General features: G+C 37.8%; 1 protein-coding gene across 1 annotated transcript in view; it reads left to right on the top strand.

Annotated features, from left to right (window-relative positions):
• The window catches only part of PTPRQ (protein tyrosine phosphatase receptor type Q), a 213,112-nt gene that overhangs the window by 5,336 nt on the left and 180,914 nt on the right, over nt 1-26,862 (top strand). Inside the window, exons 6-10 of the mRNA XM_047785804.1 lie at nt 4,792-4,991; nt 6,357-6,606; nt 8,442-8,570; nt 11,634-11,780; nt 19,070-19,242. Coding sequence (XP_047641760.1) covers nt 4,792-4,991; nt 6,357-6,606; nt 8,442-8,570; nt 11,634-11,780; nt 19,070-19,242 — 899 coding nt within the window. The remainder of the gene's footprint in view (nt 1-4,791; nt 4,992-6,356; nt 6,607-8,441; nt 8,571-11,633; nt 11,781-19,069; nt 19,243-26,862) is intronic.

Raw genomic sequence — 26,862 nt, 5'->3', positions numbered from 1 at the left:
TTTTGGTACATTTATATCTGATCTGTTTTTTCTCCTATGACTATATGTCTTTGTGACTATATATTTGAGAAAGTAGGCTTGTGCCATTCATGCAAGTTTATATCCTGCCTTTTACTCTTAGCATCAAATCATAAGCATCTTTATGACATTAGACTTTTGAAAATATGGATTTTAATGGTTATCCTATGTTTCCATAACTTGCAGTCATTACCAAGCCAACCTAAGCTACCTCTCTTCTCCCAGTGGCTGAGAGGGAACACCCTCTCTTACGGCATTTCGTCTGTCATCAAATCCTGCCAGCATTACATCAACATACATTCTGAATCGCACCCCTATTTTTAATCACTCTCTCCAATCCATGACCCTGTCCTGCCTGAACAGTTAAAAGGCTCCTTACTGGTTTTCCTGTTTTCAGCTTACCTGCCTATAGTGTACTCTCTCCACAAGAGCCAGGTCATCTTTCAAAACAAAAGCTAGGCCATGCTACTTCTGTCTTCCTAACCTGGCTCCTGTGACATTCAGAGTAAAATCCTAAGTCCTTCCCGTGACGCACAGCGCCCCAAAGCCCTTTCTCCCCTCTGACTTCACCTCCTGCCCTTCTCCCTCCCTCCGGCTCTCTGAGAACACTGCTTTTCCAGCCTAAGGTCTTTTTCTTTGCTATTCCCTCTGCCCGGTAGACTCTTGCATCAAATATCCGTAGAATTCTATCACCACTTGATCCAAATCGCACTTTTTTTTATTTTTTGTTTTTTAATACTTTTTGCTTTTTTAGGGCTGCAGGTACAGCGTGTGCATGTTCCTGAGCTAGGGGTCTCCACAGCATCAGATCCAAGCCGCATCTGCGACCTACACCACAGCTCATGGCAATGCTGGCTCCTTAACCCACTGAGCAGGGCAGGGATTGAACCCAGATCCTCATGGGTACTATTCCTTTTTTTTTTTTTTTTTTTTTCTACTGAGCCACTGCGGGAACTCCCACACTTTACCTTTCTTGAGTATACCTTCTAAAAGAGCTCCTATTTTCTTCTGTCCATCTTTATTTCCAACAAATTTGTTTTTCTCATTTGGGCCAGCCTGACATATAACACATTTACTTTCTTACTTTTTCTTGTATCTATTAGTCTCGTAGAACATAGCTTTGTGATGAAAATAAGTTGTTATGGAATGGAGGTTATATTATTTATTAATTTGGCTATTTGTTTATAAACAGAAAAATGGATAAATAACAGCATCTCCAATAGCAAATATTTTTTGTGGAGCTTATATTCTAGTGGGATAAGATAAATAAGTGAGTTACCAAGTAATATATTAGATTGGTGAGAAGTGCTCTAAAAACAATATTTATAATCTTGCGTGACTACTAATGTTCTTATATTTAAAGATAAAAATCCTCCAGTGGTCCGTTGCCAACGAGCCCTGTATATCTAGAGAGGATTATGCAATTGTCGGTATTAAAAAAACATGTGATAAGCTTTACGGACCAGTTCTTATTTGAGACCCCACCTAGGGCTCCATCTACCAGCCGTTCACATGCATTATATGAATGCATGCTCTGTGCCATAACAAGTAATCAGAGAAAATTCTAGAGTTTATTGAAAATTAGAAATTAATGATCCATGAGGTCTTTTTCTTGTTAATATGGAACCTACTGACCTTCTGATTATTAGCACACCTAAAAAATTTTATTTTAAAATTACGTATTCCCTAGAATATAAAAGAAAAGTTTACTTATGTTTTTAGTTTTAGGAGACATCACTGGAATAATTTTAGAGTGACTAAGCAAATAGTTTAGTGTTTTTTAAAACTCTCATCTTGATACAGTTTCTGATAAAGCCTGGTACATGCAGATTATGATTTCAACTTGACAGTATTTTGAACTTTAAATATTTTATACTCTGCTAACTGACATAATTTCTAGAATTATTTGCTCTCTTGGCAAATTATGATTGGAACAAATTAGAGAAGCTCTAGGATGGCATGAAAATAATCCTGGAACAGGAGATTCACTCTGTTTCTGACGTGCTGTGTTTTCTTGGGCAAATTGCAAAATCACATAATCCCCCTTGCCTTATCTTACAAAAAATGTAAAGAGGTAAAAATGTAATCTAAACTTAGTTAGCTCAGTTATCTCAAATTTTTTTGCCCACGTAATCTTTTTTCACTTTTTATGATAGATAGAACCCACACTTAAGGAAGATTTCTGTGGGATAAATAAACTGCATTTATTATTATTATTAAAGTAGAAGTAATTTCTTTCTCCATGAATAAAAATATTCCTGGGAAAAATATAAAGTTAACCCATAAATAAATAAACTGCATTTATTATTATTATTAAAGTAGAAGTAATTTCTTTCTCCATGAATAAAAATATTCCTGGGAAAAATATAAAGTTAACCCACGATACTGGACTGAACTGACATTACATCCACATGCATAAAAACTCAACTTTTTAACTTCCTACACAGCAGTATTTTAGGCAAATGTAGAATTTATTTTAGCTTTAAAATGTTAGAAATATCTCGTGTACCTTCCCTTCTAACTTGATGGATCCTTGGAACTGTAGGAAAATTGTTTTAGAAGTTTCTGTTTTATTTAGAAAAGGTTTTTTTTTCAAACTCAAAAAATGTATGTTTTGTACAGTATATGCTGTGAAACGTTGTAGTTACTTTCACATACTTATATATTTATGTAAATCACTTGTCTAGATATGGCTTCAGTGTGTGTGGAAAACTTATCTGAAAGATTAAGTGACTTTATAAACAGAATTTTTTGGTACTTTAGTATCAATTTTTTTTTTTTTTGCCATTTCTTGGGCCGGTCCCACGGCATGTGGAGGTTCCCAGGCTAGGGTTCTAATCGGAGCTGTAGACACCGGCCTACACCACAGCCACAGCAACGTGGGATCTGAGCCGCGTCTGCAACCTACACCACAGCTCATGACAACACCGGATCCTTAGCCCACTGAGCAAGGCCAGGGATTGAACCCTCAACCTCATGGTGGATTCGTTAACCACCGCGCCACGACGGGAACTCCAGTATCAAATCTTTACTTGGATCAAGATGAATAATTTCCCTCTGTAAAAATCAAGAGATGATGGAATTTTGGTACATGAAAGTCCAGAATTAAAAACTAGAATATTTAAAATAGGGGAAGATGTGCCAACTACAGAAAAGAGCCAAATTAGTCTTTTTACACCATAAAGTCACAAAAGGAAAAGACAGTCATTTTATTGAGGCAAAAATAATGTAAGGTTAATAAAAATAACCTCTTTTTCATTAAATGCTGTTTAACAGATTTAGTTTCTATCTAATGTATTTGGTCTACTTTAAAAATATTTTGAAATCATCCTTTGGAATTTAATAAAGTTTTAGTTACCTTATAAATTCAAATTTCTCTACACCTGAGCGATTCCTAAATGACTGTTGTTAAAGCCCATTTGGAAATGTGCTAGCTTGTATGCAGTTTGTTAATGATATATATATATTTCAGGCATTCTTATAAAATTTGAATCTTTAGACAACTAAGAAATAAGAATGATTAAGAGTAATGATAAAAGTTCTTACTCTTATAATTCCATAGCATCATATAGTTGCCAAACTTTTTCCTTTTGCTTTATTGCCTTATATCCACCCCAAAGAAACTTTAGTATTAAATATTTAGTTGTCAGAGAGTTATCACATTGTCATTCTTCTTAAGCCTTAGTTCTATTGATAAGTTTCCCTTGAAGAAAAAGATTTCTGTCCACTATTTCACCCATTATTAATGATTGATCATCCTTTCAAATTATTTTTTTTCATTAAAATTCAGCTGTCCTCAAGTTTTTAAATTTCTACCATTTAACTCATGTCATTCACATACAGCTCTCCTTCTTAGGAGAGCTTTCTTATATAATTTATACAGCTTTTATTTATAAATCATATTTTATCATTCTTCTTTACAATGCACAGCTAAACTCCAGTTATTTGCTTTCTTTATACCAGGCACTTCTACTGTCATTTATATTATTTTACTCCAAACATCATTTTGTTTTTCTTTCTTTCAATAGTGGCTTGTCATGGTTGTTCAATATTCTAAAGGACCTTGGTTATTTACTCTACTTTATCAGTTTTGCATAATTTACCTTGAATTAATAGGCATCATTTTTCTTTATTCTGGTCTCATGTTTGACTCCACCAACTAAAATAGCACAGTGATTATTATGATGCAGATTATTAATAAGTAATAACATATATGAAAATATTATGAATTCTGATGAAAGTTGATTTCGAGGGTGTATAAAAGTCAAAATATAACAAATACAACCAAGTGGGTAGACTCTACTTTACATTAGCTCTTTAGATAGATTCCGGAAATGTGAATTTTGGTGCAAATGTTGGGTAAATATTTGAATTTGCCACTTTCTCTTATCTAAGGAATTTATATAATTTCAAAATATTTCAAGAATTAAGATATTATTCAAATTTTTATAACTACAAACAATTATTGGTTGAATATTTTTTCACACTTATTTGAAATAGCTTGTGGATGGATGTATTGGCCAAATAAACCTGAAATGAAGCTTGTTTAGCTCTTAAACACAACTCTATGGCCCAATTTCCAGTGCTTTATTTTGGGCAAAAGTCAATTAAATATATTTCAAAAAGCATTACCCACATAGATTCTATCCTGTGTATTAATATATGTTTAATTTCATGTAACATGGGAAATTTAATGTCCCCAAATTATATAAATGCCATTCTAAGTTTCCTAACAACATTTTCCCTCTCTTTCAATCCCTCTAACTTCCCCAGCTCCTGGAAAAGTGGTGAATCTCACGGTCGAGGCTTTTAATGATTCAGCAGTAAACCTGATTTGGTACTTACCTCGGCAACCAAATGGCAAAATTACCAGCTTCAAGATTAGTGTCAAACACGCCAGAAGCGGGATAGTCGTGAAGGATGTTTCAATCAGAGTAGAGGACATTTTGACTGGGAAATTACCAGCGTGCAATGTAAGTATCACAAACACTTTGTAGGTCTCAAAACTTTCTTCAACTTAAATCATGAAGTTTCCAGCATCTGGATACCATATATTATACTAAAGTGATTATTAGTTGCTTGATTATGTAAGTATTAAGTTATAGTATCGTGTTATTTACAGTGAGCTATATTCAAGGTAGAGTAAGAGAAGGGTTTGAGAATTTGAAAGTGAGGTATCAAAAATTGCTTATGGAGCTCCCATTGTGGCTCATCAGTAATGAACCCGACCAATATCCGTGAGGATGCAGGTTCAATTCCTGGCCTCGCTCAGTGGGTTAAGGATCTGGTGTTGCTATGAGCTGTGGTGTAGGTCACAGACATGGCTTGGATCTGGTGGGACTGTGGCTGTGACATAGGCCAGAGGCTACAGCTCTGATTCAACCCCTGGCCTGGGAACTTCCACATGCCATGGGTACAGCCCTGAAAAAAAAACAAAAACAAAAACAAAAAATTCACTTAGGGAGCTCTGGCAAGATTTCATGAAAGGCATAGCATTTAGTGATAGGCCTTACAGTAAGGAGAGGTGGAGATTACATGAGAGTGAAGGATATATGATAAGCCCTGAAGTAGGAAAGTGTAGGACACCACCAGAAAAAAGATAAAACTCCCCTGTGACAGGAGAGGAGGGCAGGGAAATAGTTAAGGTTAAGTTTGTAGAATAGATTGTTTTTGTTACGTGTTCTTTGGTGGTTGATGGGGCAATCCTTGGAAGTACTGTAATAATGCCTTTTAAAAATTAGTTTTGGTGGTGTTTGTGATATTATTGATGAAGAAACACACGAAATTTCTTTAAATGCTTTAAATTATAGAAGTCTCGAAATATGTTTAAAATTTGGATAGATTTCTTATACACACAAATACATTTACATACACACACACCACACATTCTAGTATCTTTTGAAAACCTACAAGGCAAAAAATGATAATGACAATAAGAAGGGAAACTATTTCATCTCTTTGGACCTTGGACTTTTATGTGAATTTTAAACACTCTTACTAATAATTTTGCTGTAGTTTTACCTTTATTCAAAGCTGCATGAAATCCTACTCATAAAAAAGCTAAAGGTGGAAAGAATGCTTTAAATTGTCTTTTCTGCAACTGTGGACGATGGTATTAAAGGTATAACTACAGACAATAAGTGGGTATAATTAAGATCTTACAGATTTGTCCATAGCTGTGATGGGTAACCTATCTGCTAAATTCTTACCCAGTCATACACATACAGACATAAATTAAGATTGATATTTATAATATAAAGAAAAATATGAATTATACCTACCATTTGCACCAAGTGATGTCGCATTATTTTTCCAGTGGTGTTTATTTTATTCACTAGGAGAATAATGAATCTTTTTTATGGAGTACAACCAGCCCTGCTCCAATGCTTGATAGAGTTACAACTCCACCACGTACTACTCATTCTTCCAGCATGTTGGCGAGGAGTAAGATGAGCTCTGTGTGGAAAGAGCCTATCAGCTTTGTAGTGACACATTTGAGACCTTATACGACGTATCTTTTTGAAGTTTCAGCTGTTACAACTGAAGCAGGTTATATTGACAGTACAATTGTCAGAACACCAGAATCAGGTATGGTTTCCTTTTTTTTTTTTTGCAGAAAAAAAAAGTTAAATTATGCATAGAATAATCTTTCCTTTTTTCGGTATAGATCTCTTAGTTAAAACCTTCCCCCCTTTCAGAGTTCCCGTCATGGCTCAGTGGTTAACAAACCCGCCTAGTAACCAAGACATTGCAGGTTTGATCCCTGGGCCTCGCTCAGTGGGTTAAGGATCCGGTGTTGCCATGACCTGTGGTGTAGGTTGCAGACGCGGCTCAGATCCCGTGTTGCTGTGATTGGACCCCTATCCTGGGAACCTCCATATGCCACGGGTGCGGCCCTAAAAAGACCAAAAAAAAAAAAACCCAAAAAAACCCTTTCAATAACTTTTTTTTTCTCCCTAGTGACAGTTAATAGCTTTCATATCTGGAGCATCTTCAATTTTAATGCTTATAATTTTATGATACTGACATAAGCATCTAAAAGGAGTAAGGCTGTTTGAAAGAGGAGACTCTTGAGCTAATAACCACGATCCTAAGATCAGCTTTTATCATTTTGTGACCTCAGAAATTTTTCTTATTCCTCTGTGCCCTTCTACAACGTCTATAGCCATCTCTAGATGACTCCTCTCACTGATTTGACTAGGACTAGATGTGGAGATAACACCTGTAGTTGCAGAAACATCATGGAGTTACCGTTTCAGTATCAGCTAATAACAGTTGTTAGAAATAGCTTCCTGTATCCGTCCTGTACTGAAGTTTCCTTATGTGAAACATGGAGCCAGTAATAGCATCTACTGTAAGGAGATGGTGTTGGTACTAAGTGAGTATGATTAGATATTATTACTCCTACTGTTACTAAGAGGACGCGTTTCTAGGTATGGTACTCATATACTTAATTATGATATTACGTCAGCATCCATGTAAATTTATACACATATATACACACGTATCCCTCACCATACTACATAATACCATACTAAGTATATAGTATCAGAAATTCAGTTGTAATATTTAAAGTTACTGGAAATTATTACTGGTAGAGTAATTTTACTAAAGCATAGTTTTGTTTTCTGATTGAAATATTGTGTTAGGCCCTTTCATTTCACTGCATGTTGTTTGAAGTGTTTCTTTGAATTAAGTAAAAGTCTTTGAATCAGACCATTTCCGCTTCCACACGCCTTACTTCTTATATGAAAAAAGAAGGGAAGAAAGAATTTCATGAGGGTCACCCAGCGTGAAATTTGGCAGAAAAAAACTTTGTTCTAAAAAATATTAGGAATGTTTCATTTCAATAAGGTTTTTTTTTTTTTTAAATACAGAAACATCTGTGAAAAATAGACTTTTAAAACATCATGATTATTTTTATATGTTACTAATGTTATGGTAGAGTTTAGGTTATGAAGTTCCTCTGAGGCTCAAGTACATATGTTGATAGAAAAAGTAACATCGCTGCCAATAGATTCTGAAGACTGAGGTGTTTCTTTGACTCTTCTTCCTGGTGCACCCGAGGGGTGGCGTTTATCAAGCCGGATACCAGGGCTTGTTGAGTGTCATACGTATAAATGCTCCAGGACAGTGTAACTGTGCAATGAACTATGTAGAAATGAAGTACCCTGTGCAATCAGATACAGAATTAAGTAGAAATAGTAACTGTGCAAATGGGTTTCCCTAATGATCCACCACTTACTCACATTCTTCCATTGTAGCCTATTCTTGCTTTTTTTAAAGTTGGGGAAAAAAGCCCTTTGCTGTGTGATTTTTTTTTCTTCTCTGATTTTGTGTTTTATTTTGTATTTTTAATTTGGTGCTTTTAACTTCTGAACATATGTCTATTATTTGTGCATTTTTTTCTATAACCATTTTAGTGCCTGAAGGCCCACCACAAAACTGTCTAACTGGCAACATCACAGGGAAGTCCTTTTCAATGTCATGGGACCCACCAAGTACAGTAACAGGAAAATTTAGTTACAGAGTTGAATTATACGGACCCTCAGGTAAGTTTTAGGCAGTTCTGTGTTTACCTTTGGAGCAAGGATTATATAAAATAAGTTACTATTATCAAACTTTAAAAAAAATATTGAACCGTTTTTTTAAAAGAGACCCTATAATTGAAGCAAATAGAAAAGTAACAAGGAAATTGAGCCTCTTTCAACTTTTCGTTTAAAACCGTAAGTTTGGGAACAGTAAAACATTGTCTACGTTCCATATTTCATGAGAAGGAGCTGAAAGAGCAAGAGACAGCCCCTTAAGAAGGGAAGTATCAGGGGACGTGTAAAGTCTTCAAATATTTGGGTAGAAGGATGTGGACCTACTCTGACTGCAAATATGCAAAGAACAATAGGCTTAGTTATGTTAAGTCATATTTCTGCTTAGGACAAAGAAACCATTTCTGATCATTGAAACTCTCTAAACATAATCTGGGCGACTTTACCATGGAGTGAGTTCACCATCTCTTAGAAACAAGCAAGAGCTGGACATCTACCTGCTAGATATTTTGAGGGGTTCAAAAACTATATTAGTGGGAGTTAATTAAGTAACCTCTAAAATTCTTTCATAATCTGAGATTCTATGGTTCTACGAAAGACGTTTATTTCAAATGGTAATGAAATAACATAAAGTCACATGTTATTTATTTCAAAGAATGGAAAAATAGACAAAGATCCAATTACTCATTTTGAAACTTCTATGAAACTGTCATGAATCATATAGATAACATTTATTTCTGATCCCTGAGTATCTTGTCCTTCTAAAATTCTGAATTATTTACAGACCTAAAAATACAGTAGCCCTTTTTTCCCTTCCCCACTCTGGAGTCTGTGGGGTAAATGCCTGCTTGGAGTAGATTGAAGAGATAACGGGAGAAGAACGTTGAAACAGTGGGTAATAGGCAACTCTTGAGTTTTGCTGCAGTGTGAAGCAGCGGTGGGAATTCCCTGTGGCTCAGTGAGTGAAGGGCTCATTCTTGTCTCTGTGGAGGTGCAGCTTTGATCCCTGACCTCACTGAGTGGTTAAGGATCCAGCATTGCTGCAAGCTGTAGCATAGGTTGGAAACACGGCTTGGATTTGGTGTTGCTGTGGCTGTGGTGTAGGCCAGCAGCTGCATCTCCGATTCCACCCCTAGCCCAGGAGCTTCCAAATGCCATAGATGTGGCTGTAAAAAGAAATAAAAAAAATAGTGAAGCAGTGATAGAAGTGGGGTGTGGTGGTGGTGGGGTAAGCAGAGTTAACAGGTTTTCTTTTCATATGAAACAAAACATGTTTGTTTGCTGATGGGAATAAAGAAAATAAGGAAAAATCAATGATAGAAGAAAGGCAAGAATTATTGGAAAGATGTCTCTCTGTAGGCAGAAAATGAGATTGTTTGCTCAAATGCAGGGATTGGTTTGAGATAAAAAGCCAGATGGTTTGTCCATTGCAACAGGTTGTAAGGCAGATTTTACAGAAGCAGATGCTATAAATAGGTCATTGTGTTGGTAGGAGTATGTGGCACATCTTTTCTGAATGATAAACTTTTCCAATGTAATGAGAAGCAGGACTGTCAACTGGGAAGAGAAAGTGTGAATATTCATCTAGAAGCACAGAGTGACTCTACTACTGAAGCGGAGTAGCATCCTGGGCCCATTTAAGACTCACGTAAAGGCTGATAATGAATGACGTTCTATCAGCTGCAGTGGATTTGTGTTTTTCTCTGGTTCCCTCCAACAAGAGTGGGCATGTGTAAGGCAGTGATTGGCAGTGACTGTTATTGGCAAGGTCATTGAGGCTGGATAGAGACTGGACATCAAGTGGTGAGGAACCAAGCACAATAAAATAGGTGGCAAGATCAAAGGATTGGAGGTCCTGGTAGAATTAAAGAATTGTCGGTTCTTCAGACTGGTGGTTGCTGAGGGGGTGGGAGGTTAGGAAGAGGAGGCTTTGGCATTTGGGGTTAGCAGTTGCAAACTATTATTTCAAGGTTGGATAAGCAACAAGGTCCTCCTGCGTAGCGCAGGGACCGCCCTTCAGTATACTGTGTTAAACCACGTCGGAAAGGGACGTGAGAAAGAATCTGAATCTCTTAGGTGTACAGCAGCAATTAACACAACATTGTAGATCAACTACATGGCAGTAAAATAAAAGAAAAAGAACTGGAGTTGTTGCTGACTTCTAGAGTGAGTTGGCAGGAGATAGGGAGCGTGGGCAGACACAGCGGCGTGAAATTGAGAGAGTGGAGGACGTGCAGTTGTTGTAACGGTGGTGTCTGAGGATGACTCTGGGGCTGTGAAAACCACAGATCACGGCGGTGGCAGGGAAGAGCATGACATTAAAGCGGGGGCTAAGCCATCCAGAATGGGGCGCGTGATCGTGGGGTCTGCAGATCGCTGCAGTCATGAGAGTGAGTGGACCTCGCTGATGGCAGGAGAGCTGAAGGCGTGGGCTTTTCCAAGGAGGGAGCTAGAATCGTCTAGGACAGGGCGATGAGGAGCAAGGAGCACACACACCACACCTGAATAGCCAGTCGCTCGGGGAGGCTGAGGGAAGCAGAAGCACTGTTCCCAGGGGAGAACCAGAATTCAGAGCAGTAAGGGGGAAGGAACTACTCAGAGATAAAGCTGAGGATTTTAAGGCATTTTAATGACGGCCTATTGAAGAAATTTTGCTCAGAAGGTAAACTAGAGAAATTTTTAAAATATGTCTTTTTTTTTTTCTAGAAGAAATTGAGAAAACTTAGTATTTTAATTAATTGAATTGGAGTATAAAACACGGTTACTGTTTTAGTATTGGTAAAACCTAATGTCTTCCTTTTAAATATGTCCAAATAACGGTGATTCAGCAGGGTTTTATGGGTATATCGAAGTAATTTTAAACCCTGGAAGGCTTTTGTGGTTTTTTTTTTTTTTCATTTTAATTAAATTAATGTCAATGCAGTGCTAAGCCAAATATTTCAAATATATTCACTTTAAAATCATAGTAACGACTGTGTGTAGGTTAACACTTTAATTGCTCCGTACTTAAATGTGAGAATAATTACATACTTGACGAGTAAATAATCCTCAATTATCTTTTTTTTTTTGCAGGTCGGATTTTGGATAATAGCACAAAAGACCTTAAATTTGCATTCACTAATCTAACGCCATTTACGATGTATGATGTGTATGTGGCGGCGGAAACCAGTGCAGGGATGGGACCCAAGTCCAATATTTCCGTATTCACTCCACCGGATGGTAAGGACACCTCCTTTAGTGTGTTCATGGGAATTTTATTGCATCGGTTAAACATTATATTAGAAGCTATTTGGTTTGTCTTCGCCAAACCTGTGATATTTCCTTATCCAATTACTACCTGGGACATTCTGAACACTCGTGCCTCAGAACACTGAACCCAGAGCATGCTTCCTAATCAGAGGACCGAAGATCAGGTAAGACTGTGGCATCAACCTGCGTGATTCACAGTGAATACGGGAAAAATCTCAAGATGACTTGAATCAGTCCCTTTAACACAGTGTAGTCCACATTATCTAATGTGGATGATGTTTCTCACAGAAGAATGTTCAGGGGAATCCGATAAGGAAGTACGTTGACATCAGAAAGGTACTCTAAGCAAATGAGGATTCCTAGAAGGTGTGGGATACAGATTTACCAAGAGACAGTGAAATTATTTTAAAAAGTTCCTCCTGAAGAAACTGGTTACTTCTCTATATTAATCATCATAGTTGTAGGCAACCTGTAGCGTTTTGAAAAATGTGACCATACCATTTCATAACCTGTTTTCGGACCCACATCAAACTTGCTAAGTGTTTGCATTTTCTATTTAGAGACTGTAATTATTGAGAAGAAGACAGTAATTATTTTTATAATCACATTACACAGGAAAAAGTTTTCAGATTTTGTTTGCGTGATAGCTAACACCCAGTAGCTTGTGAACTAAATATACACGTGTAGGCTCACACGTGCATACACGCAAGATTTGTCGGATAAATCATTCAAGCATTTGACCATGAGAGGGCAGCAGCTATTAGGGAATTTTGTACTTCTCCCCATTTCAAAGCACAGTTTAACGCTTGATAATAGTTTGCTATCGAAAGAATGTAAAAATTATGTTTTATGTCGATTTCAAGTGAAAATCCTAATGTATGTATATAGTTTCCATACACAGATTAAAATGGAGATGGACACTCATAAGCAAAGCGTTCTCATTTTTTCCATATGAAAATGTTTCCATTGTGTTTCTTTCAGAAGAGTCTTAGCATTATACCTCTTCTCCAGTAAACCTTAAATTTCTCCCATCTCGACCTAAACGTGCGGTTAAGCATTTTTAGGAAATCTGGACAAATTTATGGATGGCTGTCAAACACAACAGAGCAGTCTGGCCCTCATCAAACTAGAGCCCTTGAATTTGGTCTTTTCTCAACTCACTCAGTTGAGCAATTTCTATTTTCATGTTATACAGTTAAACAAATTCAATCTTCTTTCAAGTCAAGCCGATTTGATGATCCTAAATGGAATCCACAATTTAAGGTTACTGGTTTTTTTTTTTTTTTTTGGTCTTTTGTCTTTTTTTGCTGTTGTTGTTGCTATTTCTTGGGCCGCTCCTGCGGCATATGGAGGTTCCCAGGCTAGGGGTTGAATCGGAGCTGTAGCAACCGGCCTACGCCAGAGCCACAGCAACGCGGGATCCGAGCCGCGTCTGCGACCTACACCACAGCTCACGGCAACGCCGGATCGTCAACCCACTGAGCAAGGGCAGGGACCGAACCCGCAACCTCATGGTTCCTAGTCGGATTCGTTAACCACTGCGCCACGATGGGAACTCCTAAGGTTACTGTTTTATTGTTTTATTGTCTTCAGTTTCAGCCTATAGCATTTGACAAAAATAGGGAAATAGATAATACATTGAAGCATACAATGATGTTTTATATTGGATAGTATTTAATGTTAATTTCCCATTCTTTATGTCTGTGTTTTTTTGTGTGTGTTTTTTGTTTTTATTTATTTTTTTAAATTGTTTTTGTTTTTGTTTTTTTAGGACCACACTCGTGGCATATGGAAGTTCCCAGGCTAGGGGTCAAATTGGAGCTATAGCAGCTATCCTACACCACAACCGTGGCAATGCAGGATCTGAGCCGCGTCTGTGACCTACACCACAGCTCACAGCAATGCCAGATCCTTAACCCACTGAGTAAGGCCTGGGATTGAACCCGTGTCCTCATGGATACTAGTCAGGTTTGTTACCACAGAGCCATGACAGGAACTCCCATGTCTGTGTTTTTTTATTGACAAAATAAGAAATAGAATTTTAAGTACATTGTTCAATATATGGGTTATTTTTCACAAGAAGTTATTTTGAGTAGATGACCTTATTGCCCTGTATAGAAAGCAGCTTATTCCGAGTTTTACCCAGTGCCTCCTAAGCTTCTCACAACATAGACCACATCCAGGTGGCTCTCAGGAGAACCCATTGGCAACAGATGGGTTTCTCTTAGGTAGGCATGGCATAGTTCTTACCTCGGCATGCCTGCCTTTTCTGTGGAGTTCAGCTGTTGGAGGAGTTTTAATGGTAAACTGGGGCAGATGCAGTGACTGTAGACTCTAACACCACCAGTTAAACCTTTGCAGTAAAGCAACCTTTAAGCTACATGAAAACAACTAATAACTCATTAGGACTATATATTTCAATTAAAATTGGTATCTTAATTTTAGATTATTCTTTTAACTCATACATACAACAATGTTCTTTGCATTCTATTGAAAGTAATTCAGTTTCTTTTCTTCTCCACATTTAAAATTAGCCTATAGTCTATTTTAAAAAATTAACTAGGACTGGATTTTAAATTAAGATATTTGGAAACATCTGGGGTTCTAGCTGATCTCTAGATTGTCATAGAAAAATAGTGATTTCTTATAGAAAGTAAAAGCTATCACATTATAGTGGGCTGATCCCATTAACACCGAGGCTGATAGGGTCCATAGCCTCCTTAGAGTATCAAAGAAAATCAATACAGTGCTGTTAAAGCAGTTACCCTATGTATTCTGTAAAGTTTCTGCATATCCCTTAATACATTTCTGAACAGATTTATACATAGGCATGAAGAAGAGATGGTTTTGGAAAAAAAGATGATTTGTGAATCTCCAGTGTTAAAAAATATTATAGTTGCTTCATTCCAAAGTGAGACAATCTGCTGAATATGATGTAGGCAATGGGCTTTTCTTATTATTTGTATGGAGATTAAAAAAATCTTGGTAAATTTTGTTGCTTCAGTATCCCCATTCTATGTCACTAATGCCAAATATCTTTTAAGGAGCTTAGCATCATTTCTTTTTTGTTTGTTTGTCTTTTTGCCACTTCTTGGGCCGCTCCCGCGGCATATGGAGGTTCCCAGGCTAGGGGTCGAATTGGAGCTATAGCCACCGGCGTACACCAGAGCCACAGCAACGCAGGATCCGAGCCGCGTCTGCAACCTACACCACAGCTCATGACAACACCGGATCCTTAACCCGCTGAGCAAGGGCAGGGACCGAACCCGCAACCTCATGGTTCCTAGTCAGATTCGTTAGCCACTGTGCCAAGACGGGAACTCTTAGGAGCTTAGCATCATTTCTTAAAAGCAAACAAGGTATTGAGATCCATGTATCCATGTTTATATCCTCCCCCCATCCTCGGCCCTGCAAATAGCCTATGGAGACTTTTGTTCTCAGTAATTTCAACTTGCTACTTTGTGCAAATAGTAGTAACATCTTTGTAGGGAGATCAGGAAGACACTGTCAACTTTATGTCTTTTCAGGATTTTCTATGACTTTTATTGTTCAATAGCTTTTTGCAAAATTCATTTCTAACGGAAGTTGAATTTGCTAGGTAATGGCCACAATTATTTTAATGTATTTTCTTTACCCTGGTGCCATTTGTCTCCATTTCATTTTTTTTTTTTCTGAGAGTTTTTTCATTTGAAATCTCCGGATCATTTGGATTTTTTTTTTTCCAATTGTATATGTATTCTTTCCCATTTAGTGGTAAAATTTATAGAGGTATTGACTTGAGAATGAGTCTTAGGTCTTCCCCCTGGACAACACCTTCAGAGTTGATGCAGAACCATGAATAATTGCCTTGAATTTGGTGTCAATATTACAGGAGTTTGATCTAATCCACACTTCTCTCGTTTCCTCCTGGGAATTTGTGGTCTAACATATCAGGTATCTTCTAAAGACAAGATACAATGCTGTCTACTCTGTTTCCTTGATCCACTAAGCTTTTGCCTCTTTCATTAAAAGAGATGAGATAAGTTTACAGTCATTCTTACACAAGTTTGGCTACATTTTAGGGTAATATAGAAGCACTTAATCTTTACTTGGATTGTAATTTTAGGCCTTAACGACATTATGACATCCTTATTTGGTTATTTTGAGAAATGTAAATTAGAAGATAAATAGTGTCCACTACTACTTTTAGGTTTGGGCAACAGAATAAGAGACAGTGAAATTTAAATATATATTCTGCTGTACTGGTGAGTTTTGGTATCCTACTACATTATGATATTGCATCAAATTGAACTGACCATCTCACTTATTTTATAGTAAGTTGGGTTTAGTTACCTGATACATCCGATCAATGCAATCATTAAACTAGCTTCAGTTGAGATGCTACATGAGTTCAGATTAGGTGGAGAAATGCCACATCTCTTCTATGGTTTATGTTATACGATACTAAGCCTTTGTCTACACAGAGACTCCAAAATATAATGTAAAAGAAAGGTGGTATTGGAGCTTTGCTATTTAAACGGTTGTGTTTTCATACTACATGGTCCATTGGAAAGTTCCTCTACTCCTGAAAAATACATATGGGTAAATATGATAGCAACCTAAGTTTTAGGACAATGTATGTAAACGAATAAAACTTGAATAAGAGGTGACCTGTGCCAAGGAGTTTATCTGTCTTATTCCTCCCTCTAACCTTTAGTGCCTAGAACAGTAACGGTAAGGTGAGTGCTTGATCTATTGGAATGAAGGCTGAACCAATCCGTGATTGTGGGATTCTAGCCCAGAACTCCTCCACTGTCTTTCAAAGAGCAATCTGGTTTTCCTTCAGATTAGAACACTTGTAGGGAAATCAGTCTACAGAGCTATCCTTCTATATAGAGATAGACCCAAATAGTTTTGGAAAAGGAGATTCAAAGAATTAGCAAATTACAGGTATACCCATGTTATGGTTATTACTCAGTTTTGAGCATAGGTTTTATCCATACTGAACACTGGAAACTTGACTGCAATAATCAAATAATATGCTCATAGTCCAGAATAATTTATTCATCCATCAAGCCATTAACTATTCAATAAACATTTGGAAATATTGACATTGTTACAATATCTAGGGAGATTTTTGTACAGATTATTTTATAGAGACAGAGAAAAAACCTCAATCTATTGGATGAATTACTATATGATTATAGTAGTTTACTACATCATTACCTTAAGCATAATTAGGTTCATTAATTATAAACAGTATTTATAATGTTATAAATAATTTATATTGTTATAATAATAAATTATGTATAATAATATTATACATAATGTTAATTTTCATTTCCTTTCTGTTATCTTAAAGAACAGTAGAGTCATTCTTCATTTATGTTATACCCCTAATGTGCCTTTCTTATAACTGGAATTTGCTAAACTTGTACCACTGTAAAATATCTCAGCTTAGGGAAATTAATGTGTCATTTATTAATGTGTGACCATGTCCTCATCATAAAGGACAATATTCTTATGTCGAATTTTCTCTTTCTTGAACCATTCATTCCTTACAGTAATCTTGTATAGTGATAGGAAAGATTTAGTCACACTCTTTTTTTTTTTTTTTGTCTTTTTGCCATTTCTTTGGGCTGCTCCCGTGGCACATGGAGGTTCCCAGGCCAGGGGTGGAATCGGAGCTGTAGCCACCAGCCTGCGCCAGAGCCACAGCAACGCGGGATCCGAGCCGCGTCTGCAACCTACACCACAGCTCACGGCAACGCCGGATCGTTAACCCACTGAGCAAGGGCAGGGACCGAACCCGCAACCTCATGGTTCCTAGTCGGATTCGTTAACCACTGCGCCACGACGGGAACTCCTAGTCACACTCTTTTATAAAGAAACTAATGGTGGGGAGGTGGATTGGTTATTTATATCATAAGATGAGCTGTGATGAGCCGTAAACCAAAGTGAATGCGTTCCCAGAGTAGGTTTGTTCTTGGTTCATTACTTTTGTGGCACTGGGAGGTTTCCTAGGTGCTGCTCTTGGTGACATTCATTCATTAATTCATTTTTGACTGACAATATTATGTTAGTTTCAGATGTACAACTTAGTGATTTGATACTTTTATACATTACAAAATGGGAGTTCCCATCTTGGCTCAACAGAGATGAAACCTAATAGGAACCAGGAGCTTGCAGGTTTGATCCCTGGCCTCGCTTAGTGGGTTAAGGATCCAGCATTGCCATGAGCTGTGGTGTAGGTCACAGACATGGCTTGGACCTTGCATTGCTGTGGCTGTGGTGTAGGCTGGCAGCTGTAGCTCTGATTCGACCCCTAGCCTGGGAACCTCCATATGCCTTGGGTGTGGCCCTAAAAAAGCAAAAAGCAAAAAAACAAAAACAAAAAAAAGAACCCCAAAATGATCACCACTTGGTGACTTCTAACTAGAATTTGATTAAGTACTTGGTGCTTTATCTTAAACAAATTGTTAGTTTTTCCTCTTTTTCTTTACTACTGCAAAGAGGGCATCTGAAATTTGAGATTCACTTAATTAGTTTATAAAATCAGCAGATAAAATCGGTCAACTCTCCAAACAGTTTAATATAATAAATTGAAAATTGCCCAATTGAATTTACCACCTACATGTAATTGCATTCCAAGTACTCTGCAATTACCTTTTGGTATGTTGTTATAATTTTTATAAAGCCTTCAAGGCATCTCCTGGGCATTTGTCAAACAACTTTCCCTGAGGAGTTATTTTTATTAATTAATTTGTTTTGAGCAAATGAAATTTTGTTATCCTATTTCCAATGTACATTTTTGAGAACAACGTGTAGAAATTTAACTGTAAATATCTGTGTACTTAAAACACTTTTGTGCATTTGTTAATATATTAGTAAGTTGTTTTGATCTAATAGAATTGCTTACATATCTTATAAATCAAGAAATAAGATTTTGGGGAACTTTTAAAATTGAGAATATATACATATATATATATATTTTTTTTTTCCCCCGCTTTTTAGGGCCACACCCACGACACATGGAGGTTCCCAGGCTAGGGGTCGAATCGGAGCTGTAGCTGCCAGCCTACACCACAGCCACAGCAACGCCAGATCCCAGCGACATCTGCGACCTACACCTCAGCTCATGGCAACGCCGGATCCTTAACCCACTGAGCGAGGTCAGGGATTGAACCCACAACCTCATGGCTCCTAGTCGGATTCATTTCTGCTGTGCCATGATGGGAACAATATATTTTTAAATTTCCCTCTTCTATTCTCTTTTTTAGTTCCAGGTGCAGTATTTGATTTGCAAGTTGCGGAAGTGGAAGCCACAGAAGTAAGAATCACTTGGAAGAAACCACGGCAACCAAATGGAATCATTAACCGATATCGAGTGAAAGTATTAGCTTCCGAGACGGGAGTAATTTTGGAAAACACTTTGCTCACGGGAAGAGATGAGGTATGTTTTTAAGTCGTATACTGGGGAGCCCTTTCTGCTTGGATTTGGCCCTGATAATATGGGTGATTTGCCAACATGTGAACATAAACTATTTGATAAGCTTCAAAGTACAAAGTAAAGTAAATTTAGGCCATGCTGATAAGCTAGCTCATTATATTGCATTTTAGGACATATGTTATTAGTTAAGTGCTATGACTCTTCCACAGCATGTGAAAAGCGGTAATTGAGCAATTAGGCAGGACTGAAGGTATTTCCGTAAGTGAATATTATTATGGTAATTCTTAATTAATTGTTTAGAAACTTCTGTTACGATTGAAATTCTCCTTCTAAGGCTGTGTTTGCAATTTGAAACCGTTGCCAAAGAAAGGCACAGTAATTTCAGTAGCCATTGCTGACAAACCGTTTGTCCTGTTTAGTCTTTGGAGGCCAGATTTCTCGAAGCTGCCTCATTTAAAAACAGATAATATATATTTGATTAAAGATGTCAAATAACTAAATAAAGGGGATGAAATCTTTTCATTGATATGAAATAAGAGGACACTGTGTCTGCTTCTGTTCACACCTTTTTTCCCCTTTGTTTTTGTTGAGACGTACAGGCAGCATTGATTTTCCTCCACAGTCTTCATTCACCTCATCCAGTCAGCTGTTCACCTGTGAGTTCTCTTTAAGACTCCAGGCAGTTGTATCCAGATATTGGTGACTCCTGGGGCTCACAAAAAAGTGAACTTAGGAGCAGTGAGTATATCTGTCACTGCACCTTGGAGGTACTACTGCCTGATGGTTCTTCCACAGTTGGCTTCCCCTCCTTTGGTCCACAATCACTGCTCCCTCTAGCAATTCTGTTCTTTTTTTCTGCATATGCTGTCCATTCTGTTCATAGTCCCAGCCTTCGTCCATTCTGACACTTACCTGAAAGTTGACCTTACTGTGTGCTCAGTGCATCCTGGCCAGCCAGGATTTCTCACTCCAGGTTGTTTGATATCTCCAGCCCAGGGTCCCCTTTTAGTCTAATGTTAACTTCATTCCTCTGTGCAAAAGATTTGAATTATGCATTCTCCGATCCTTGAGTTGACAGCTCAGGCAAAGGGCAAAAGCTTAGCCCTCTGTTCCTGCTGAGAAGGCCTTCAATTAGGTACTTCTCTTTTGTAGGAGTAGGTGACAGGTCTCCCACTTCTGCTAATGTCCTCTGTTGAGTGACCAGTCACACCTGTTTTTCTCTTGAAACTGAAAGATTCTAGAAAGACGTCTTTGTGATTCTGCCATTGTCTATATGATCTGCAGTCCCTGTGACATAGTAGGGAGAATGTGAGTTTGGTACTGCACAAATCTGGGATTATACTCTAACTCGGTTACTTACTGCACTGCACAGCAGCGAGGTTAAGTGCATGGGCCTAGAAGACAGAATGCTTGGGTTTAGACCTTGATTTTTCCCTGACTGATGGTTAAACAGTAAGCCTGACCTCTCTGAACTTCCGTTCTCTCTTCTCTAAGATAGGAACCCCGTAAGAGTTCCTATAACATAGGGTTGTTAATGAGGATTTAATGGGTTAACGTGTGCGAAGTGCTTAGAACTTTATCTGATATAAGGTAAGTTTAGTGCGAAATACTCTTGACCTGTTTAATTATTACTCATGGCCTTCGGCCTTTCACCCTCATTAGGACTCAATGTTAGTTTCCTTAGGTCTCATAAAAGGAGACGCTATACTTCTCTTTATTTCTGTGACGGTATCTTTCTTTATTAGATCAGGCCTGTGACTGATATTTCTGCTCCCCCGTGTGATTGGCGTTTGGGTTCACTTTTCAAGAGGCTGAAGGGGGAAACATGTAGCAGAGGCTCTAAATCCAAGCGAACCAGGATCCTGGCCCTGGCTCTGCCCTTTTCTAGCTCTGTGACCTTGGACAAGTCAACTTTGGGAGACTTGGTGCCCTCATTTTTAAAGCAGAGTTTATATACTCCCCTTATACAGTGAGGAGTAAAAAAGATAATGGATAAACCCTCTGGCTCATTGAATTCATTTATTATTGTTTTCTTTAACCCTGCTATAGGATAAAGACTCTTGCATTCATTCTTCAGCTTCTCAGAGTGTAGCCTCTACATCTTGTCTTAAGAATTCTTTAGGAATTCCTGTCGTGGTGCAGTGGAAACAAATCTGACTAGAAACTATGAGGTTGCGGGTTCGATTCCTGGCCTTGCTCAGTGGGTTAAGGATCCAGCGTTGCTGTGAGCTGTGGTGTAGGTCACAGACATGGCTTGGATCTGGCATTGCTGTGGCTCTGGTTTAGGCCAGCAGCTACAGCTCCAATTAACCCCTAGCCTGGGAACCTCCATATGCTGTGGGTTTGGCCCTAAAAGGACAAAAGACAAAAAAAAAAAATTGTAAGAAGTCACCAGTGACCTCCTCAGTGTCGTACACAGTGGGCGTATTTATAACTGTCCTCCTCCCTGTCTCCTCCAATATCATTCCCTCTGCCTCCCACGCTCCAGCTTTTGACACAACCATTTCCCTCTAATACTTGCTCTGCTTTTGCACACTGTGACTCTGCAATCATTTAGGCCTTGTGCAATGAAAAATGAAGAAAATAACAAGTTCGCTTTTTCGTAATTTTCTAACTCCTTCATTATAAAGGAATTCCAGAGCATTCTGTTTTCAGCCGTCTCATTACCCTTTCTTTTGATGGCCTCGATGTTTCACTCACTGCTTCCTATTTGCATGACTCTTTTGCCTTATTTTCCGCAGTGATTTTTTTCTCTTGGACACTCTGCATCCCTAATTACAACCATTTGTGGAGAAGTTCGGCCAGGGCTCATTACATTTAAACTCATTTACCCCCATAAAACAGAACAAAACCAAACAATCATCCTTTTGGGGATAACAGGACTTGGTTCATGATGGGAAGGAGGTGGTATTGGGATGAAGGACAGATACTAGACAGAGATTCTAGGACAGTGATGGCGACCTATAAAGTTTATAAAGGACACAAGAAGAAAGTCTGTCTAGGACATTAATAGTGTTAGTGGTCAAGAACAAGACCTGGAGAGGGGCTGACTTGAAACCCAGATACCAAATAACAGGCTTAGAATTCCCTAACCCCTTGGACTGGGCACACCGCAGATCGCAGATCTGAAGGTATTTGTCTTAGTATTTGGAAGGCTTTTATGTCATTTTTATATGCCTGATGTCTCTCTCTCTCTCTTTTTTTTGGGGGGGGTATCATTATCCTCTCTTGATAAGGGCTTGAAACCTTGGAGTTACCTCTTTGACTATACTTAGTGTTTGGTAGCCACTCAGGATTAAGGTCAGCTATTTCACCCCTGCAGGGTGACCTTCCAGCCTCTATAGTTCATTCCTGTGTCCCCACCCCATCTCAGGATGGCATGGTCTCTTGCCTGGAATATTTTTGTTAGCTTATTACATTAGTTTCCCGTTACTGTATAACAATTTGCTACAATCTGAACACAACCCACATGTAACATCTCACAGTTCTGTGGGCCAGGAATCCAGACCTCTTAGATGGGTTTACCGCTAAGGGTCTTATCTAGCTGCAGTTAAGGGGCATGCTATACCGTGCTCTCAGATGGAAGCTTGACTGGGGAAGAACCCACTTCCAGGCTCATTCAGATTTTTTGCAGACTTAAGTTCCTTTTGACTATGGAACTGAGGGCCCTGGATTCCTGCTGGCCCTTTGGCTTGAGACTTCCCTTAGCTCTAGCTCGTAGAGGCCTCCCATAGTTTCCTGCCACAAAACTTCCCCAGCATGGCCATTTGCTTCTTCAAGCCAGTGAGGAAGAGTCTGTGTAGAGGAATGCGACCGTGGTAATGATATATCATCACCTTTGCCTTATTCCATTGTTTAGATGCAAATCACAGTTCCCACGTGAGAGAAAGGGATTAGACAAAAACGTGAATGGCAGGAGGCAGGGACAGTGGAGGGAGTCGTGAGAAAGGCTCTCCACTGTTTTGTATTTCACGTGTCTGTGAGAATAATCCTTCTAGGTTTAAGTGTATCACTTACTAGAAAAGTAACTAAGAAATGAGAATGGACTGGGAATGTGAATATGCATTTATTTAGGTAATCTCACTGCTCACCAGCATAGCAGAAAATCAATAGATGCCATCTAAAGTAATTGAGCCTGAGCAGAGTAGTATAGACTTATTATTTAGTGGTTTTGGAAGTAAAGCCATAAGAACTGAAAATAGAAATGGTTAAAGGAGTTGTTCCCAACACATATACAGATATTGAATCATTATGTTGTACACTTGTAAGTAATACAATGTTGTATGTCAACTGTATCTCAGTTAAAAATAAATGTATGGAGAAATGATTCCAAAATCTCAAAAAAAGTGTTGCTTCTGCAGAGTAAGACTTGCCATTAGAAAGGTACAAACAGGAAACTGCTGGTTTCACTTTAAATCCTTCTTGTATTTGTAGCCATGTGCATATATCATGATGATGACACAAAGTATTAAAACATAATCATTCTGTGTTAGGCTTGATTTGATCTCATAACCTTTATTGAAATTTTTTCCAATGACTTGTCTTGATTTTTATTTGTTTCTTAATAAGCAGGGGTTATCTGAGCATGCTGAAATATGTATAAGATTTTATCCTCAATATTTAAACACATGTTTGAAAAAAATACATTAGAAAATTTAACCTCGGGGTTTGAGGACTTTTATTTCAACTTCCAGGCGTATATATATGCATCTCATCTATGACATGCCTAATAAATGATTACAAATTCAACATCTGCTAAAATATTTGATCAACCCTGACAGTGTCTACTACCACAAGAACAGCTCCTATCGTATAAGCTTTAAGTCCTGCTTGTGTAGAGTCTCACGGGCATGCATTTCTTAAGTATCTATAAAGTTCTATCTACTCTAATATCCAGAATAGATATGGATAAATAAGAAACTAACCTGTTTCTTAACTGCTTGGAACTAAAATATTTGCCCTCTAATGTTTGTCAGTCTGTCCTCTCTCTCCTCTCCAGACACACATAGCAGATTATAGTGACTTTAAATTTAGGAATTGCAGCCAGGGAGATGTGTCCCAGTCCTACCTCTGCTATGACTGCTTTTGTGAACTTGAAGAGTTGACTATGAGAAGGAGAGAATAATATCTTATTCTCTGGGCTAAAATGAAGTGATATCATTTAGCAGTGTGCTTGTACATAGTGGCTTTAGATGTTAGAGTCTCTTCGGTAGTAATAACAATATATGATGATTTGATCTTTTATCCTTCGAAGACAATGGTCATGGTTTCCCTAAGGCTTAACATCCTCAGTTTCTCATCAGCCATGGTTTCCAGGTCCTTCATGTTATTGGTTACTCTCCTATGTATATTTTCCAGTTTGCCAATGAATCTCTGCCTCAGCTGCAGACAGTATTCCACTTTGTAGTTTGACTAGAGCCAAATTGAGCAGAAATATTTTCTCCTTTGGTGTAAATTTTCTGCTTCTATCAATGCAAAGAGTAAAAGTGATTTCTTTGGGAGACTCATTCCCCTGAGACAGAAGTTTGAAAAGCCCTAAAGTCATCCCTCCGTGGATTGCTCTTTAGTTGAATTTCTGATCTCATCCTGAGCGTGTTATTCTAATTGACTCCTGGCACAAAAAGACACCATCTTGCTATGTAGTGTTACAAATTTCTGAAATTCATGTAGGTTTTTTATTCAACACATTCCTCAAGCCTATCAGTGTTTGTCAGTGAAGAACATGAGAAGAAAACCACCTAAATTATTGGCCAATAGCTTCGGAATGAGGCTAAGGACAGAACTTGGGAGTAGTTTAAGAATGCTTGAGACAAGTATACTTTATTGAGCATTAGAAACATAAACATAAGGATTTGTCCCCAAAATATTATGCAGAATGATACAATATCCATTAGAAGGCTTCCAAACATGTGCTGATTGTAAATTTCTTTTTACCACTGGTTGATAATAGCACCAATCATGTTATAGTTTATAATAAATACATAGAAGTATTTCTTAAGAAGAAGTCAAAATTTTTGTTAATTCAGTTGAGTAGACTTCCAGTGTGTGGAAATTGACAGATATAACAGAGGGTTGTTTTATTTTGTTTTTTAAATAAAGTCACATTAGCTACAATGAAGACTGTTACATGTAGAATCAGCTTGGTTTATTCAGGTGAATTAGGAACTTAATTCTGAAGACTTCTGATTCTTTCACGTAAATTCCAAAGATTCCTGAATAGCATATGAGAGGCCTCTCGTGTTGATGAATTGTGACATTCCCTAACTCAATTGTTCTCAACCATAGGCAGGAGACATTTGGCAATCTCTGGAGACATGTTTATTGTTAACTACTGTGAAGATGCTTCTAGTGGGTGGAACCAGGGTTGCTGCTAAACTTCCTACAGTGCCCGACATGCTTCCTATAGCAAAAACTTAATCTAACACAGAATAGCAGTAGTGCTGAGGTTGAGAACACTGGGCTAACTCAGTGAGTCCAAAGATTTTGGGAGCTGTGATGGGTCTTTGTTCCCTACTGTTGCCCTCATTTCCATTCCTGCTTCTCTCAGCCCCTTCCTGTTACTCTCTTAAGTTTTAATTCTTTCCCATCATTTTTGCTCTTAAAATTACTTATTTTTTCATCCTTCAAAAAATGTAATACCGAGTGCCTTTTTAAAAAGATGCAAAGTATAGGAAATATTCACAGCATGGCACACTGAGTGATAATTAGTTACATTCTGGGATTTTACAAAACCAAGGTTCAAACCATTCGCAGTTAAGGAGAGTCTTTCCAATGTGTTTGGAAGAATTTGGGAGAAATTAATATAGTTAGAATCACTCAGGTCAACTCTTAGGCTGAAACAGCAGTTGGTCAACAGATGTGCTTAACTTAGTTAATTGATGAGATACCATGGTTAACCCTCAGTAATTTATCTGACATACATACAAAATATTGAGAGATTTAATGCAAAATAGTGGTTCAGGGGACATTCTTTGTACTACCCTGTTGTACCTCTATTGCTTTGTACACAGTAGATTCTCAAAGGAGGGCTGATTAATAGTGGAAACAGCTGTGTGGTCCAGGCATAAACTATTGACTGGAATACCAGAGCATCTCTGAATAATGCGTTTGTGATTCATGCCTTCTCTGATTTCCCTATGGAGGCAATGCTGAGTGAGTCTTGGAAGACAGAAGGTCTTTCATTTGTCCTATGTAGGGATCCTTATCCAGAGTGCTTGATCATAATATTTTTAGAGTAAATCTTACATGTATCTCCCTATTTTTTATCACAGTACTTTTCTAGCTAAATATGTAGCAAGACATATAATTCCATTTTATTAATACCACTTCAAGAACTGGAGGTTTCCTTGGATCTTTTCTCCATTCTTTTATTTCTCAGAAAAGTTAATATTTAAATAATGTGTCATTGTAACTAGTTAAATAAGTAAAATGCCTTAAAATTTCTTGCCTTCTCAATATTTTTCCTGAGCATTTATTGTTTTTTAAAAACAATAAATTCTTTATGTTAATAAGAAATTAAAACCTGTTTTTGGCTCTAGGATTGAATACAACCTCAAAACATGTAAAATAATTAAAACACCGCTGTACCAAGTTTTATAAATAAATACAACCTAATTATGAATT

The sequence above is a fragment of the Phacochoerus africanus genome, chromosome 7, assembly GCF_016906955.1.
Source record: "Phacochoerus africanus isolate WHEZ1 chromosome 7, ROS_Pafr_v1, whole genome shotgun sequence".
Classification (NCBI taxonomy): Eukaryota; Metazoa; Chordata; class Mammalia; order Artiodactyla; family Suidae; genus Phacochoerus; species Phacochoerus africanus.
Note: the sequence above shows the minus strand (reverse complement) of the source record. Positions and strands in the feature narration are given on the sequence as shown.